The 15,360-nt window shown below is 41.1% G+C and overlaps 2 protein-coding genes across 5 annotated transcripts in view; both read right to left on the bottom strand.

Annotated features, from left to right (window-relative positions):
* The window catches only part of LOC146701553 (vasoactive intestinal polypeptide receptor 2-like), a 56,294-nt gene extending 54,965 nt beyond the window's left edge, over positions 1-1,329 (bottom strand). For both annotated transcript variants that reach the window (XM_085467840.1, XM_085467841.1), the window contains exon 1: positions 872-1,329. In XM_085467840.1, the coding sequence (XP_085323966.1) occupies positions 872-928 (57 nt within the window). In that variant the 5' untranslated portion in view covers positions 929-1,329. The remainder of the gene's footprint in view (positions 1-871) is intronic.
* Positions 1,330-4,712: 3,383 nt separating this feature from the next.
* Positions 4,713-15,360, bottom strand: part of LOC146701552 (disco-interacting protein 2 homolog C-like) — a 79,636-nt gene continuing 68,988 nt past the window's right edge. For all 3 annotated transcript variants that reach the window (XM_085467837.1, XM_085467838.1, XM_085467839.1), the window contains 4 exons: positions 10,807-10,881; positions 10,380-10,554; positions 10,174-10,297; positions 4,713-8,512 (listed from right to left, as the gene is read on the bottom strand). In XM_085467837.1, coding sequence (XP_085323963.1) covers positions 8,260-8,512; positions 10,174-10,297; positions 10,380-10,554; positions 10,807-10,881 — 627 coding nt within the window. In that variant the 3' untranslated portion in view covers positions 4,713-8,259. The remainder of the gene's footprint in view (positions 8,513-10,173; positions 10,298-10,379; positions 10,555-10,806; positions 10,882-15,360) is intronic.

Below are 15,360 nucleotides of genomic sequence, written 5' to 3'. Positions count from 1 at the left end.
GGAAACCAAATCTGGCACAGAGAGATCGTGCCAAACGCTGACCCAGCAACCACTCGGATACAAAAATAATTAATCTATGAACTGCTTATTAACTCGAATAGTAAAACTTGTCTTGTTGTAGTTTGTTGAATACAAACAGTCACCTTAAAATCTAAAGAAAAAATATGTGCAAATCTGCACCTAATATTGCTCTGAAATATATATTTGCCCTTTATAGACATCAAAAAGGTCATTCATGGTCCCTGTAAGGACAGAAATGGACTTTAGTCTATATGCCAGTGTGCTGCAGCTCTGCGGGTGGTTTGTTAGAGTCAGTCTGCTGTACCCATTGATTCCCTGCTCTATTTAATCAATGCCAAACAAACTCCTGTTGCTTACCTTCCACTCGTTTCCTGCTCATGGCTTTGTGAAGTAAAATGAAAGTTAATTACGCACACTTTTACCCGAGGACTGAAAGCTGGTCTCACATGAGTTCAGTCTTAATACATTTAAATCACTGTTTGTCTGAGCGCTGAGGAAGCTTTTAATTACACATTACTGTGAAATTAATCAATAAACCAATGCCCAGACCTGGATCAATGCCCAGAGCTCGACTGGTATCTCCCAACGTGTCACAGCCTTGTTCCAAACAACAGTGAAGTCATTTTATTGTGGGTGATAAATACATTATTAGACTTTATGAACTCACTGTGCGTCTAGTTAATGGATATTCCAACACAATGACGGGATAAAACACGTCAAACCGCCAACTGGGTAACTCGGTAATATTTTAAGACCATAAAATCAGTCATAAAAACATAAAAAGCATTTTGATTCAATTGATATTTGAAGAAAAATAAGCATTAATAATGATAATAGGCGAAGCACTGACCATGAGGATGAAGGTGAAGATGAGAAGGCGCAGAGCGAGTCGGTGCGTAAAGGACATGGTGGCATCTCATCCAGCAGCGGAGTGTTAAACCCACCTGAACAGCAGCTCTGCGCTCATCTGACTGTCATCCTCTGCAGGAAGCACGTATGTTATGAGAAGTGACCAAACCTCAGTCTTTAGATCGAGAGCGAGGCGCTTTGCTGCACGCGCTTTTACGCACAGGTTCATTCAGCGCACACACTTTGGTGCAGGAAACAATTACTTTTAAGTCTTCCAAAGAAGAGCAAGTTTGAGGTAAATGTTTATCCCGATGTGCAGAAAAATAAAGGCACTAAAGTCGCAGCTGGAAGGGTCCAAACTGGCAGGAATCCGCTGCAGGTTGGGACCGAAACCCGGTGTGTTTAGTCCTGTGATCCGAGTTCCAGTGAGGCGGTGGTCCGAGTTCACTCCCAGTTCATGTTCAAAGCAAAGCGCGTCCCCGTCACACGTCCCTCGCTTGTCTCTGAACCAACGCGAGCACAAGCAGCCACAATCTGAAGGCGCTTTCTAGTGAGTGTTGATATTGAAAGCGAACAGCGACCTCCTGTGGATGTGGAAACCACTGCCGACAGGTGTTGTGCCAAACTAGGTATCCCCAACAGAATTTGTTTCCCCTGCGTCGGGAGCACACGCTGGACTGTCCAAGTCACGGACAAACAGTATCCCACATTGTTGATTTTTAGTTTACAAACACTTCTTATAATGACTAACTACTCCTGACATTTTTGAGATGTTATCTCTTTATACAACGAAGTTATAGTGGGATACAAATAATACCAGGCTGATCCTGCCACAATTTGTTCCCCCTGTGTAAATCACGGACAAACAGTATCCCACATTGCTGATTTTTCGTTCACAAACACTTCTTATTATGACGCATTACTCCTGAAACTTTGAAGGATTTAGCTCTTTATATAGTAAAGTTACAGGAGAATAAAATAGTTATCAGCCAAAATGTTAATGGTTTGTTAAAATAATCCCATCTGATACCCCGTGAGCAATAAATATATAATTTTCTGTTGTAACCCTCAAACTGAATGGTAATGTAACATACTAATTTTACAGATGTCTAAAAAAAGCAGCTCCTTTAAATGGATCCACTAAGGACAAAATTTCGTTTTCGTTTAATGACTCAATCGAGCAAAAATGAGTTTAAACGAATCTTCTCGCGAGGAAAGACGAGACTAAAGACAAAGGCTTTTAACAGAATTTTAAAATTGAAATCTGACGTCTTTGCATCATGATTTTCAGAATAAGTTTGAAACATTTTAAAGGCGCTAAAAACCGATCATCTTACACAATAATAGAATGTGACGCTAGTTTGCCAGCTGGATGCTTGTTGACCCGAGGGCTCCGTCAGTCGCTTCATTTACAAACTTTTGCAATGTCTAAAAGGAAAAAATACATACAGGCACTCTCTCTAAACGAGCAAAGACCACCGTTAACTTGTGCTCCATTGTGTCGCTCTGGAAAAAGTTTCTGAAGATCAGTTGCTCATAGGACAAATGCATGAGGCCTGTCGTCTTTCACATCAGGGATTACATGCTTTCAGTTTGCCTTTGAATTTTAGAAGATAAACATCTGTCTCACAACTGCTTTTACTTTTTTAATCCCATTAATCCTTCTTCATCCACACTGTCCCGTGAAAAGCATTCTTAATGCAACGCAGCACTTTATAATAACAATTGATCTGATTAGGATGCTGACACCTCCCTTACATCCCATAAGAAGCAGAGCCTAAAGCAGACCAAGGACAAGCTGGAGAGATTATGTCTCTCAGGTGGGCTCATGGGTGTCCCATCAAGAGCTGGAGGAAGTGGCTGGAGAAAGTAAGCAGCAGAAAATGGGTGGATGGTCCAGGGGAAAAAAATATGTGAATCTGATTTTGGTGGTGAGCTGTCCCTTTGAATTCTCAGGCCTTTGGAGGTTAAACCTGCATCCACTAAATGTGTTTTCCTTTGGGAGTAATGAGCTTTTTCCCACTGACTGTTTGTGCAACTATTTACAGGGCAAAATAAACCAACTCAGCCTCGCATGGACTTTAATGTGCTGGAGGAACAGGGGAGGAAACCCCATCCATCAGCACCGTCGTCGACCCCACACATCATTTTGTCATTTCTGACTCTAAATCCTCAGAGAAGATTTCACTGATTACAATGTTGGATCAGATCGAGAGGACAGAAATTAGAAACAGGTTTATATTGAAGTTCTACTCTGTTTGTCCATAAGTTTTTCTTCTTTAAATACTGTTTACAGCTAATAATCTGAGTGAGTAAGAGGAAGCTGGCGACTGAGCCAAGAAACCCAAATCTGCTAAACCTCTGGGAAAGATGGAGACGAGAGAAAGAAGGACAACATTTTTTTCCCTCAAGACAGTGAAGATCACAGGGTCTTCAAACAAACAAAACAGTTGCAGAATACATGGCTTGGTATCAAAAATGTTTATTTTTCAGTAGTTTTTTCTGCATTACTTTCATATTTCCTTCGGTCTCTTTTCTTGGATAAAACCTTTATTTTGATGCTCATACTTGTTTTAAAGAGAATAAGTACACGCACACTGAAATCTGAGCCCTGTTCCAGAAACCAGGTGAGTTTCAGACATAACTGCCCAAAGCTTCAGAGATTTGCAAGAAATAGCAGCTGGCAACAATAACACAAAGTCCTCAATCTGTCCACATCTACCCTGTTATGCCCGGCTCATTTCAGACATAACAGAGCATGTATAACCACACAGTGATAATTTTCACTAACTCAAAACTTCTTAATGGCATTCAAAGAAAAACTGAAGGAATGGTAACTAGGAGCTAACCTAAAAGCTTCTCGATAACTACAAAACAATCAAAGCAAAGCAAATGAAAACCAAGCTGGGTGGCTGAGAGGCACCAACCTTCCAGGAGGAGAGAGACAGAGCCAGGCTGGAAGAAAACCAGCGTAAACAAACTGCCAAGCAGGTGAAGTCATTTCCTTTAATAGATGGAAGCTTCTGATACTTATGACCTTAAAGAGGAGGAAGCAAAAATCAGCCCCACCAGCCAAACAAGGTTATTTCAGTTAACTAAAAACTAAAACTAGAAGTGAAAAAAAAACATTTTAGTTAACTACAATAAAATTGAACAAAGAAATAAATAATTTTGTGAACTTCTTAAACTAGCTGAAATAAAATGTGGCTAGAGTTTAGGTTAAGTCTTTATGAGTTTGACCCCCATAACAGTAATCATAAAGACTAAAACTAACACTGACACTAAAGACTAAAGTGCAACAGACTCTGGAAACTAACTGAACTTGAAATTGATAGAAAACAAAAACTAAAAATGAAATAAAATTAAAATACGGAACTGTAACGACACAGATCACAACCCATCATCCATCCAAATAAGACGAACACACATTTCAGAAGCCGAGTTTAAGCTGAAAAGATTAGCAGGCAGCTGTGGTGGGGCAGATACCGGGCTGATGGCCTTCTACAGCCCGTCTGCTGCGGCCTCCTCCACGCGCTCGAGGCTGGAGGCCATCCCGGAGGAGCTGGATCATCTGAGCTACTTGAACAGGCTGCAGGTAGTGCCTCGTGTTACCAGCGGTAACAAAGACATTATGAAAAAGTCAAACCTGAAAAAAATCAGCTGGGAGGGATGAAGAGAGAAGTCTGCTCCCACCACCTGCTAATGGTTTATGTTTCCTGGAGAGGCTGAAGCTTAACTGACTTTTAGTTATAGTGTGATGATGTGAGGAAAGTAAGACATCTGGCTTTTTCTTTAACTAACGAGTGAAGAGTTTGTACAGACAAATAATAACAACCCGAGTCTGAGTTTTAGCCAATCAAAGCACTTTATTGCACTGTATAGTGTGACGGTGAGCCAGTAGCAGGCTCTTATAAAAGTGTCATTTAATCTTTTTATCATGTGTACAAAACAAGTCACACACACACTTGTACCGTACAAAATCAACACTATTTACATACAATATACACACACACACCTAACACGCACACACCCAGACACACACACCATGCAGTCTCCCTCCCATCAATCCCCGAGATGAGTCCTCCGAGTTTCTGATGGGGTTTCCGTCTTGATCTACATTATCCACCTCACACACACACACACACACACACACACACACACACACACACACACACACACACACACACACACACACCCAGGGACTGAAACATGACCGCTACGCTGCTACTAACAAACCCAAACTGCTAAGTTATCCAAACAAGCGCTAAGCAACTTCTGATATGCATAAAAATAAGTTTTCTGCTCATAAACACGTGGAGGAAAACTGATGAGAAAACTCAAAGTGAAACAAAGAAGAAGAGCGATGAGATGATGTCACACGTGATTCAGCCACGGGGATGTAAACAAACGACGCTTCACTGTTTCCTCTAAACAACGGCAACGCTCTGAATAAAACCTTTTATACAACCTGCGGAGTGTCTCGCAGGTTTCAACGCTTCCATAGGTCACAGTTAGCCAAGAGTCTCGGCGTGAACTGATATAGATTATTTTAAAAGCTTTTCATAGAGTTATTAAACTATCTGTCTTTAAATCTTATATACCCTCAGTACATATGAGGAAGTGTCTAAGTCAGTGCACATCAGGTGGTAGCTGTTGTACCAAAGCTCCGAGGACGTTCTCTGCCAGGGATTCTTCACTCTGCTGTGGGACTCCTTACTTTCCTTTTTTGAGCTGTTAACTTGTGGAAATGTTTGTTGTCTGATATATTATTAATTCTGCACTTGCTGCCAAACACTGGTGGACGCTCATATTAAACATATATCGTCTGCATCACATTTACAGCAGGATCTACTGTGGTGTTGTACAGAGGCAGTTATTTTGTAATCGTACTTTGAGCGACGACTTTAACACAGACAACAACACAGTAACATTTCAGTTTGGCCATAAACACATTAGATCCATGTTTCCTCTCAGTTCATTCAGTTTACACTCAATAAAAAACACTAAAAGTCTGTTTAGACTTCGTTCTTGTTTTCTGTGATGTAGCCGGCCTGAAAAAGCTTTGGGAATTCCACGACATACAGAGGTTACACAGCTGTGTGTCTGATGTTTAAAGTTGGGAGATTATAATACTGGAACAATCATTAAACATAATTATCCCATATGTGTAGAGTGCACACAGGCAGCAGCTGAATCCCTGCGGTAAAGAACGTCCCTGGGGGATTATTGCTACAATAGGAGCTTTTCTATGTAAACTTTATCTGGAGTTCCCTTCGTCCCAACAGACTCCAGATGTTACTGCAGCTACATCCGCATTTACTTCCCCAGACAGCAAGCAGCTACTTGATTTATTACCCGCACTAATGATTGGGTGCACCCGTCTTTTTTGGCAATAAGACGGAGAAGTGTTTACTTTGTGATTGAGAGTGATTATTGTCTCCCAAGTTTGCACATTCGTTCATTAAAAAAAGGCCCGAGGACGTGTGTGGATTTCATTATAAATGTCAGGAGAAGGATATTTTATGCAGCATATTTTTTTTCAATCCATTTAACCGTTCATATGTATGGAGAGCCACAATTATTTTTTACAATTATCCATTTTCTTTACATGGAGGACCAAAGATACCTTCAAAAACAAACACCTGTCTCCATCCAAAGCTGCCAAAATCATATATATTTTGTTATGTTCATCCAATTTCTGTCATTAGCCATCGTGTGCCAGTTCATATGGGACATATGAAGGACAAAAGCTGCCAAAGTCAAAAATAAAACAGTATCTCAAAAATGAATTAATATGAGATTAAACCTAATAAAAAGGTTGAATTTTATCGTCTTTATTACATTGTCATAAACTTGTTTCTATGTTTATTCACCTGCATATTCAATTTCTGTTTGAATTCTTCAATTAATTTACGTTTCCGTTAGAATTTTCCACTTTATTTATCATTTCTATGCTTTGTCTTGCTTTTCTGCATATTACTAATTTATTTTTGAGTTTTTTGAAAATTAAAAATTTCATAAAATTTCTTTTCGCTGTATTAAATCTCACATTTTATTTATTCGTTTATTTGTTTTGGCATATTTTTTGTGTCCCATACAGATTTGGTCAGTTTGAAAATAATAATAATAATAATAATAATATTACAGATAATGAATGTTTCCTTTGAGTCTTGCTGGCCGCTGGTCAGAAGGTAGTAAATGTAAAATTGCTGCAGCAACACCTTGATGCTGTTGTCTTTGACATGATGCACAGTTTTCCCTTAAACTCCCTTTAAATAACGATAATAATAACAACATTTCTTTGATATTCACACAGTGCACTTTGCTTGACATGCTTTGGGTGCTATAGGGACTGCAAGTAATTCAGGAAGGTAACTGAAGGACTGGTTGACAGCTAAGATGATCATAGACGTTTAATGTGCATGTTACAAAATTTGCCGCACGTTTGCTTTAAATGAGACACTTTATAGAAAGCTGCTAAAATTGCATTTGTGGTATTTTCTTTTTAGCCAGAAAGGTCACAAGATAAAAAGACGCAAATCTTTCTTAACTAGATCCAAAAAAGATAAATCGGTGTATTTTTTTCTCAGACTTTGGACACCGAAACGCGCACAGCCACTGAATTTCTCTCCGTTTTTTGGATGTCTTCAGTGTGTTTCCAGTCTCCACATAAATGTCTCTTCTTTGATCGTCTCAGGATAAAAATCTGTTTAAAATCAGTGTTTGATTCACATTGAAACGACATAAAATGTCCCTGTTGCACACATGAACACAGAGACACACACACACACACAGTCTTCACACACACACGCGCAGAGGGTGTGGGCGGAGAGAGCTGCATAAAGGGGCTACTACACCTCATTGTGTTTTAAGTACCTCTCCATATAGATTATTATGTCTATGTACAATATTTATATTTTTACAATAATCTGGCTGCCCCTGCTCTAATTTGAAATAATACCACAAATCCAGGATTTTTTTAATTCAACCGGTAAAACATGATGACAGGTACAGGCTCTAGTACTTCTCTCGCTCTACGTTTACCTCCTAAAACGACACGCGGTGTGACGGTGGGAGCCGGCGCCCCCTACACAGTGTTCCCCTAAGGCTTTCTACAGTGACGAGCTCCTGGTAACGGTCACGAGGTCAAGCGGGGGTGTAAAAATGGTCGCAACACCACTGAGCAACCAACCGATCAATCAATCAACCAGCACAACACGACTAGAAAGAAAACAGACGACTTAAGACCACACCATATGCAGGTTCAAAAATACAGTACATCTTGATTCTGGGAAATAAATGAACAACAACGGCGAAATGCACAGCATACAAACGCATGCTCGCTCTCTCTTAAACACACACAGACACACACGCGCGCACACACTCAGGCTACATGTTGTAGGCCACGTAGATGGGGTCTAGCTGGTCTTGTAAGAAGCCGTCGCGGAGGTGCATGCGCTGTTTCTCGCCGCGGGAGTTGATGGGGATGACGCCGATGTCCGTCACCACGACCACGCCCACGATCAGGTAGTGCTCTTCCAGCACCGCCTTTGTCACCATGGGAACAAGGTCCAGGGCTTCCTGCTCAGAGCCCTCCAGCTCCACCACCACCACCAACAGGTTGGTCCAGGGGAAGACCGCACTGATGGAGACAGAGACGTGCAGGAAGTGTAACATCTGGAGTGGTTTCTCAATTCAAAGCTGCATTAAAGTAGAAATGCTGTGTGTAAATAAGGCCACGTGCCACGCCTCATTTTTCTGGAGCTCTACAGAGAATCACATGACTGAAAAACAAACAGGCTGAACGAAACAGAATTTTCCTTTCATTCCCTTTTCAGCCACTTGAGGGAAGAAAAACTCCACAACAACAAGCTGGTGGAGCTTCAGCAGCTAATAAGTATCAGCGTAAAGACAAAGAGAGCTTGGCCTGTGCTAATCAGCTAGCACAGTTTTCTCATGTTATCCTGTTGTGGTAAACCCGAGACTCAAACTCAGTTCCAATCCAGCCTCTAAACCCTCATCCTGTAACTTTCACTCCTTTTGCTTGCTCGCCTGGAACGCCCAAACCAAAAACTTTCAGTAGAAGTGAGCCACAAAGCCTGCACTGACTCTGCACCGATGCACAGCACTGTGTGTCCAACACACAACTACACATAACTACAGTAATAAACAAAATCCAGTGCCTTTCATGGCACATTAATGCTCATGTTTTCAAAAACAGATTCAGAACTGATTTTAGTTTCTATTTTGCTGCTTTAAATGTCAATAACAAAGGCCAAGAAGTAATAAAAGCAATAAGCCAAGAGCGAGGCGCAGGGCAACGACTAAAGCTCAAGCTTTAAAAAGTAAACCTGGAATAACTAGTAATCACTCGTTCGTGATGTCTGGAGATGTTTGTGTCCACAACAGACTCTAATCCACGCCTTCATTAGGAAACCCTTCAGCAGCCGCAAGACTGAGGAGGAGGAGCCACTGGGTGGGAAGGGTGTAGGGACCAGACTGGAGTTAAACCTTTTTATCCTGAAGCTGGACTGACTCCAGCTCCTCCATCATGGACAGCAGCTGCTGACGACAGTCTCTGCTCTGCTCTGAAAGCCTGCTCTTAGGTCGCTCTAACCACGACCTGCAGCATGACTGGAAAACCGGTGTATGCGTCTCTACGACGAGCTCACTAAGGCTGCAGAGCAGAACGAGGAGCGCTGCCATCTATGGGACGAGGAGCTCAGTGGACGGACAGATAACATCTGATCTGTCATATATCTCTCAGCTCACATTTGGCGGCATTCGCGTGCCCGATTGTGTTGGTTCAGGAACAAAAAAGATAAAAGTTTTGTTTGCAAATGAAAAATGAACATTTCATCAACAGCATGCATTTTAAATGACACTTAGTTCAGAGGCAGAACTGTCATGGTTTGACTCACCTTAAAGTTTACTGCAGGTCTCTTTTAGTTGTATCTAAACTGCAGGATATTGGATCTGATTAAAGTAGCTTGATTACTGCTAATGAGATTTTCCTCTTGCAGCTTCTTCTCTTACACACTGGTAGAAACACATCTCACAACCAGGCAGCTATTGTTCAGTGATGCTCTGGTGATTGTTGAGGACTAAACTCTTGAATATGGATTTGTTGATGATGGTTTCCCATCTTTACTCTATCTGTAACATTACAATGCGATCGACTGAGCACTGTGTGAATCATTGACATTATTCACTGCTTGTCTCAGTGAACTATCGTCCTCTGTTACATGCTATTTGTGGTCGTTTAATATCCTTCAAAGACTTTGCTGCTGTTGTTACACGTACCACTCCACGATGCTCTTGTGTGCGCGGATGACGGAGGTCTCGATGTCGATGGGGTGGTACCTCATCCCTCTCAGCTCCATGGCCTCCTCCAGAGCTCCCACCACGAACAGAGCATCATGTCGCTCTGTTCAAGCAGACGCAAAGACACACAGTTAGTCACGGTGCGACGAGGGCGATGACACGTTGCACACAGCGAGACAAACAACCTCCGTTGGCGTCCGTGAGCTCGGTGCGGCGGAGGAAGCCCAGGTAGCCCGTCCTGGCCCAGACGGTCTGAGTGTCTCCGAAGCTGAGTCTGGAGTTGAAGTGGTCGGACTGAAGAACCTCCTCACCGTAACCGCTGTAGTAACCGCTGCCGTTATGAGCGCTGTGAACCCAGATCTGCATACCAGTAAAATTTACGATTAGCTGTGTTGAGTTTACTCTTTGGTCGGTAAAAATATATATTTTTAATAAACCAATCACACTTTGAACGCCTAGCGATGGAATAAATCACAGGACTCTTGCTCATAAATTCTTAGGTTGAGTTAGGAGCTCAACAATTTTGCCCCAAAAATGCCAAAAACAAAGAAAGAACAGGAAGAAGAAAAAGAAGACAATCAGAAAAGAAAGAAACGGGTCGTGTCTGTCGACCTCTCCGAGATGTGAGTCTCCAAGCGGTCCTTTGGTCTCCGGATTGGCGATGATGATACGAACTCCGGGCAGGATCTGAAAAATAAGATGTAAAAATAAAGAATCAAAACAATCTCCCTGCTTCCTGCTTCACTCTGACTCATGCAGGAATACAGCCCCACAAATAGAAGCAGCTGTTTATGTTAAAAACACTTTACATTTCACTGTCGGTTCACACCATCGCCTGTTAAAGCTGCTCGGACATAAAATACATAAAACAACCTTATAAACGGATGTGAATGCACTTCAAATAACAGCCATTTATTATGTTTACCGAGCACAAGTCCTCCGATGTTTTTGCACGTACACAACGAACATCGTGTCAGTGAAGCGATAAAAGAAGCGATGGACTGAGTGGAAAGCAATCATTAGTTTTCTCTCCTCCTCCCACATGCAGTGAGTCAAAAACAACAGCGTGCCGATCGATGACCAGCCCTGAATCATGACGTCCTCTCTTTGTGTGTCAACGTGGGGGAAGAAGACATGAACGACTCGGCGAGCTCCAAGAAAAGATCCATCAGTTTGCTTTCAGGACAGATCGGGACAGTGGAGAGTTTAGGAAACTTCATGTGCTAAAAGCACGAGCTTCAGCGAGCTTTAAAACATCAAACCAAGCACAGTTTGTTAAATCTAAGAGCTGAAAGGCATTTGAGGACTATGTTAGCTTCAAAGCGTTCTGTCAATGTCACATTGTGTCTTAAGTAAGTGGCCACAAAGCTGCTACTCTTCATTTGTAAAATTTTAGGTCTAGGAGGCATCCAAGGTTAGAAACTCATGAAAAATGTTCAAATTCACAACTTTTGATCAAAATGAAGACAGACTCAGAAACCCCTGTCTTGGTATTTAACCAAGAAAAGTCTTTCTCTGTGGACTGCTGGTTTCCGAGGTTCTGGTCTTGAGATATCCTGAATGAATAAAGAAACTAAAGGTTTTAACAGACTGATCATGGTGTTAGCTGATCTCAGTGGTAGCCCACAGCAGTTGTTTTGTCAGCTGACACTCTTCTTCCAATTGTAAAGTACAATTCTCGGTGCCTTTTTTAAACTGCTTCAGCCTACGAACAGTTTCTGTGCATCTGCGAGCTGCTGTGGAACCACCTCCATCCCACATCTCTCTCTGTTCTCCACTGAGCCCTCACTGCAGCTCCCACAGGAGACAAACCACCAAATATAAATGAGCTGAAGATGGAAATAACAGAAATCTAGAATCTTCTGTCTCAACCGAAGACAGTTTTTTTTGGCAGCTTTAATTTAACATCAACATCTTAACACTGGACTCTGTATGCTTAGTCTTAGTTTCAGAGCTTCAACATGTCAATCAATCAAATCCCTCAGACATGCTGCCTCTTAATATTTAGACATTTTGCACTGCTGTCAGTCCTCCTGCTGGTCTCACTGCTCAGAGCTCAGTAATGAAACTGAAGTAAGTGCTGCTCAGCCATCAGTATCTCTGCAGATCCGAGTTGCTGTAGTACAGCTCTGTATTCAGGAACGTATCACTAGACCTTCAACGCCAACACCAGTTTTAAAAGCTTTTTAGGGAGGTTTGATGTCTTTATCAGGCTGACAGAGCTGAGTAAACACGCCAGAGAGTGAGAAGGGGGCGGCATGGACCAAAAACCCGTCCTTAGTGCCAGAGCGCCACTTTCATTTCATTCCTTTAAAAGCATCAAGCTCATTCCAATCACTTTAAAGCCACTTTCACACAGATGCTGCAGCCTTGAACTCTTCTAGAACATATTGAAAGGTTCTTTATCTAAAATCACAAATATCTGACAGATCTGAAATGAAAGCTTTCATTTCAACAGTTTAAACGTTTGTGTTAAGTCTGACTGAGCCCATATGAGAAAAAACACAAATGATAGTCCTCTGAATTCACAGTGAGCAGGTGCCATGTGTCCTGCCCTCTGCAGGTTCATTCCAGGCATCTCTCTCTGCTAAACCAGAGTATTTCCAGTAGTCACGACACATCTGAGGCTGGAGATTTCCTGCTCTGTCCTACATATGAGCAAGGCTAACCTTTTTCCAGAGGTCATGGGCAACAACTTTGTTACCTTTTCCAATGGCCACCAGTGGCAACTCCTCTGATTTTAAAGAAATTCCAGTTTGGAGTCGTCTCTCTTCCACAACATGTGTTTTGCACAACGTGTCTTCCATCCCCAACCAGTCCCAGTTTCTTCCTGTTAAAAGAGAGTTCTTCCTTCCCACTGTTGCCAAAGTGTTTGCTCATCTGACTGTTGGGTTTTCTTGGTTTTCTGTGTATCGCTGTAGGTCAGGCATGTCACACCTGCTCTTAAAACACCAAGAAATCTGCGACATACATACGATCTATGTTACTGTCACCAATTTATGTTTTTCAGGGGCAGAAGCAGGAGTGAGTTATAGAGGAGCATGATGTTACAAGCTGTATGAAGTCTGGAGTCAGTAATCGATGTTACTCCCCATAAACAGATGTAAAGAGAAATAATGCAGCACCGTAAAACACAAATAATAAGCAACAATGAATAAGTGAAAATGAGCACGGTTCCATAGGTTTCTGTTTAAAGTCAGGTGCCCTCTGCCTTCTTTATTAGAAATGTTATGGCACTGTCCCAAACACTCGACCCTCACCGACTCTGCAAAGCTCACGGTGATTTGAAACATGACGTGGCATGTTGAGCTTTTTTCACCACATAAACTGACTTAAACCAAACTAATTTTATTAGTCTGCTAAACATTTATACCACTGATGTTTCTTCTAATTACAGCATTAGAAATCACTGTTTAAACCTCACTAAATATCCTAGTGTGAGTTTCATATTTCTGCCGCAGCAAAAGCCAAAAAGGCTGCTCAGCAGCTGTCCTTTCACTGATACATGGAAAGACAAATGCAAAGAAATAAGCTTCAAATAACACGCTGTTCAGCATCTGCTGTTTTTAAATGTACTCTAAAAATAACCTGGTTTCATCACTGGTCTGCAGCTACTAAATGTGGGCGAGCCGTTTACCAAAGGTTATGATTTTTTCTTCCTTTGCCATCTGCCAGGTGCACATGAGTAGCTGCAATGTCTTTATTTTTTTGCATTTTGTCACAGTTATTTGTACATCAAGAAGTAAATAGTTTCCTATATAATAAATGGTATACATTGTCATGGTAACACATGTGAGAGTCAAAACTTTTTTATTTAAATAATATAGCCATCATTACAAGACACCCTTTTTATTTCCTGCTACACGTAAAAAGTGACTAAACAGCAGCTTTGCTGAGCTAAGTAAGAGTTTCTAGAGACTGAAAAATGAACATGGAAGTTAAAAAGAATTACAGTTCCTCTAACGTTAGAGGACTGGCTCAAAAAGTTACTCAATCTCTAACCTCATGCGCACAGCCTGCTATAAAAAAAGGGGGTTTGGTCTCTGTGGCTACTTCAACTCTATGATGGGTGACACGTTTTTATAATTGTCTGTTTTAGACTTTGTTGGGGCTCAAAGTCACTCTGAAGGCTGTAGAAGTGGCAAAGTTCCAACTCTGAGCTCGAACCGCGCATGAACTGAGAGGCACTGAGCGTAAGCATCGCATCCTTTAGATTTTGGCATAAAATTCACCCAGAGGCCTCCACAAAGAAATCTTTCAATTGTCTTTTGAGGCAGAGATTTGGAAAAGGCTCAGACATCGCAAATAAAAATGGTCTGATACGTTACAGGGTTTTCTAGGGTACGTTTAAGGCTTCCTCCTCACATCCACATGAATCCTAATCTAAAACTTGTAAAACTTTTCGGGTCGGGCAGCTCTGCAGTTGCACTAATGGACAAGCACGCATGTTTGACAGCTATCTAATAGAGATGGCACGATACCACTTTTTTATGTCCGATACCGATACCGATATCATAAATTTGGATATCTGCCGATACCGATATGAATCCGATATAGTGTTTTTTAATCAACAAAACTGTTTTTTAAATATCTTGCTGCATTTTGTATAAGTTCATACTCAAGTTTAAAACAACAACTACACTAAAGCTATTCTGTTATACCTGTATGCAAAAAAAAATATTTCATAGTTCAGCAATACTGATCAATCTAATAAACTTAAACCTACACCATCCTCCCTATTCTGGTATTTTAAAGAGTACTTAGCATAAATATTAAGCAACCTAACTAATAGGGTTCCAACTCCCAGCAACAACAAAAATAAATAAATAAAAAATAGGGAACCACCCTTCACGCTCCACCTCATGATGCTTAATCGACGTAATCAACCTTAATTTGATGCAGTGTGAAAAAAAATACACAGAAATCAATTATTTTTCAAGAAATATTAAATAGATTCAACATCTTTCTTCAACAAAATTGCAGACTGCACAGATGGTACCTTCCCAAAGGAAAAAGTACTATAGCTTACTAGGGTATATATATTAGACTTAACAGTTACTATATACAATAATGGACTTCTATACATTTTACATCAGATTAAAACTTTGGGTGTAAGATTCAGATAAATATTAAATAATTAAAAGCTAGACATTTTAAATGAGAATA

The sequence above is a fragment of the Copadichromis virginalis genome, linkage group LG9 (genome assembly GCF_057382275.1).
Source record: "Copadichromis virginalis isolate Kocher_CV1m ecotype Utaka linkage group LG9, C_Virginalis_male_GT1.1, whole genome shotgun sequence".
NCBI classification, from domain to species: Eukaryota; Metazoa; Chordata; class Actinopteri; order Cichliformes; family Cichlidae; genus Copadichromis; species Copadichromis virginalis.
The sequence above is the reverse complement of the archived record's forward strand: the minus strand, read 5'-3'. Positions and strand labels throughout refer to the sequence as shown.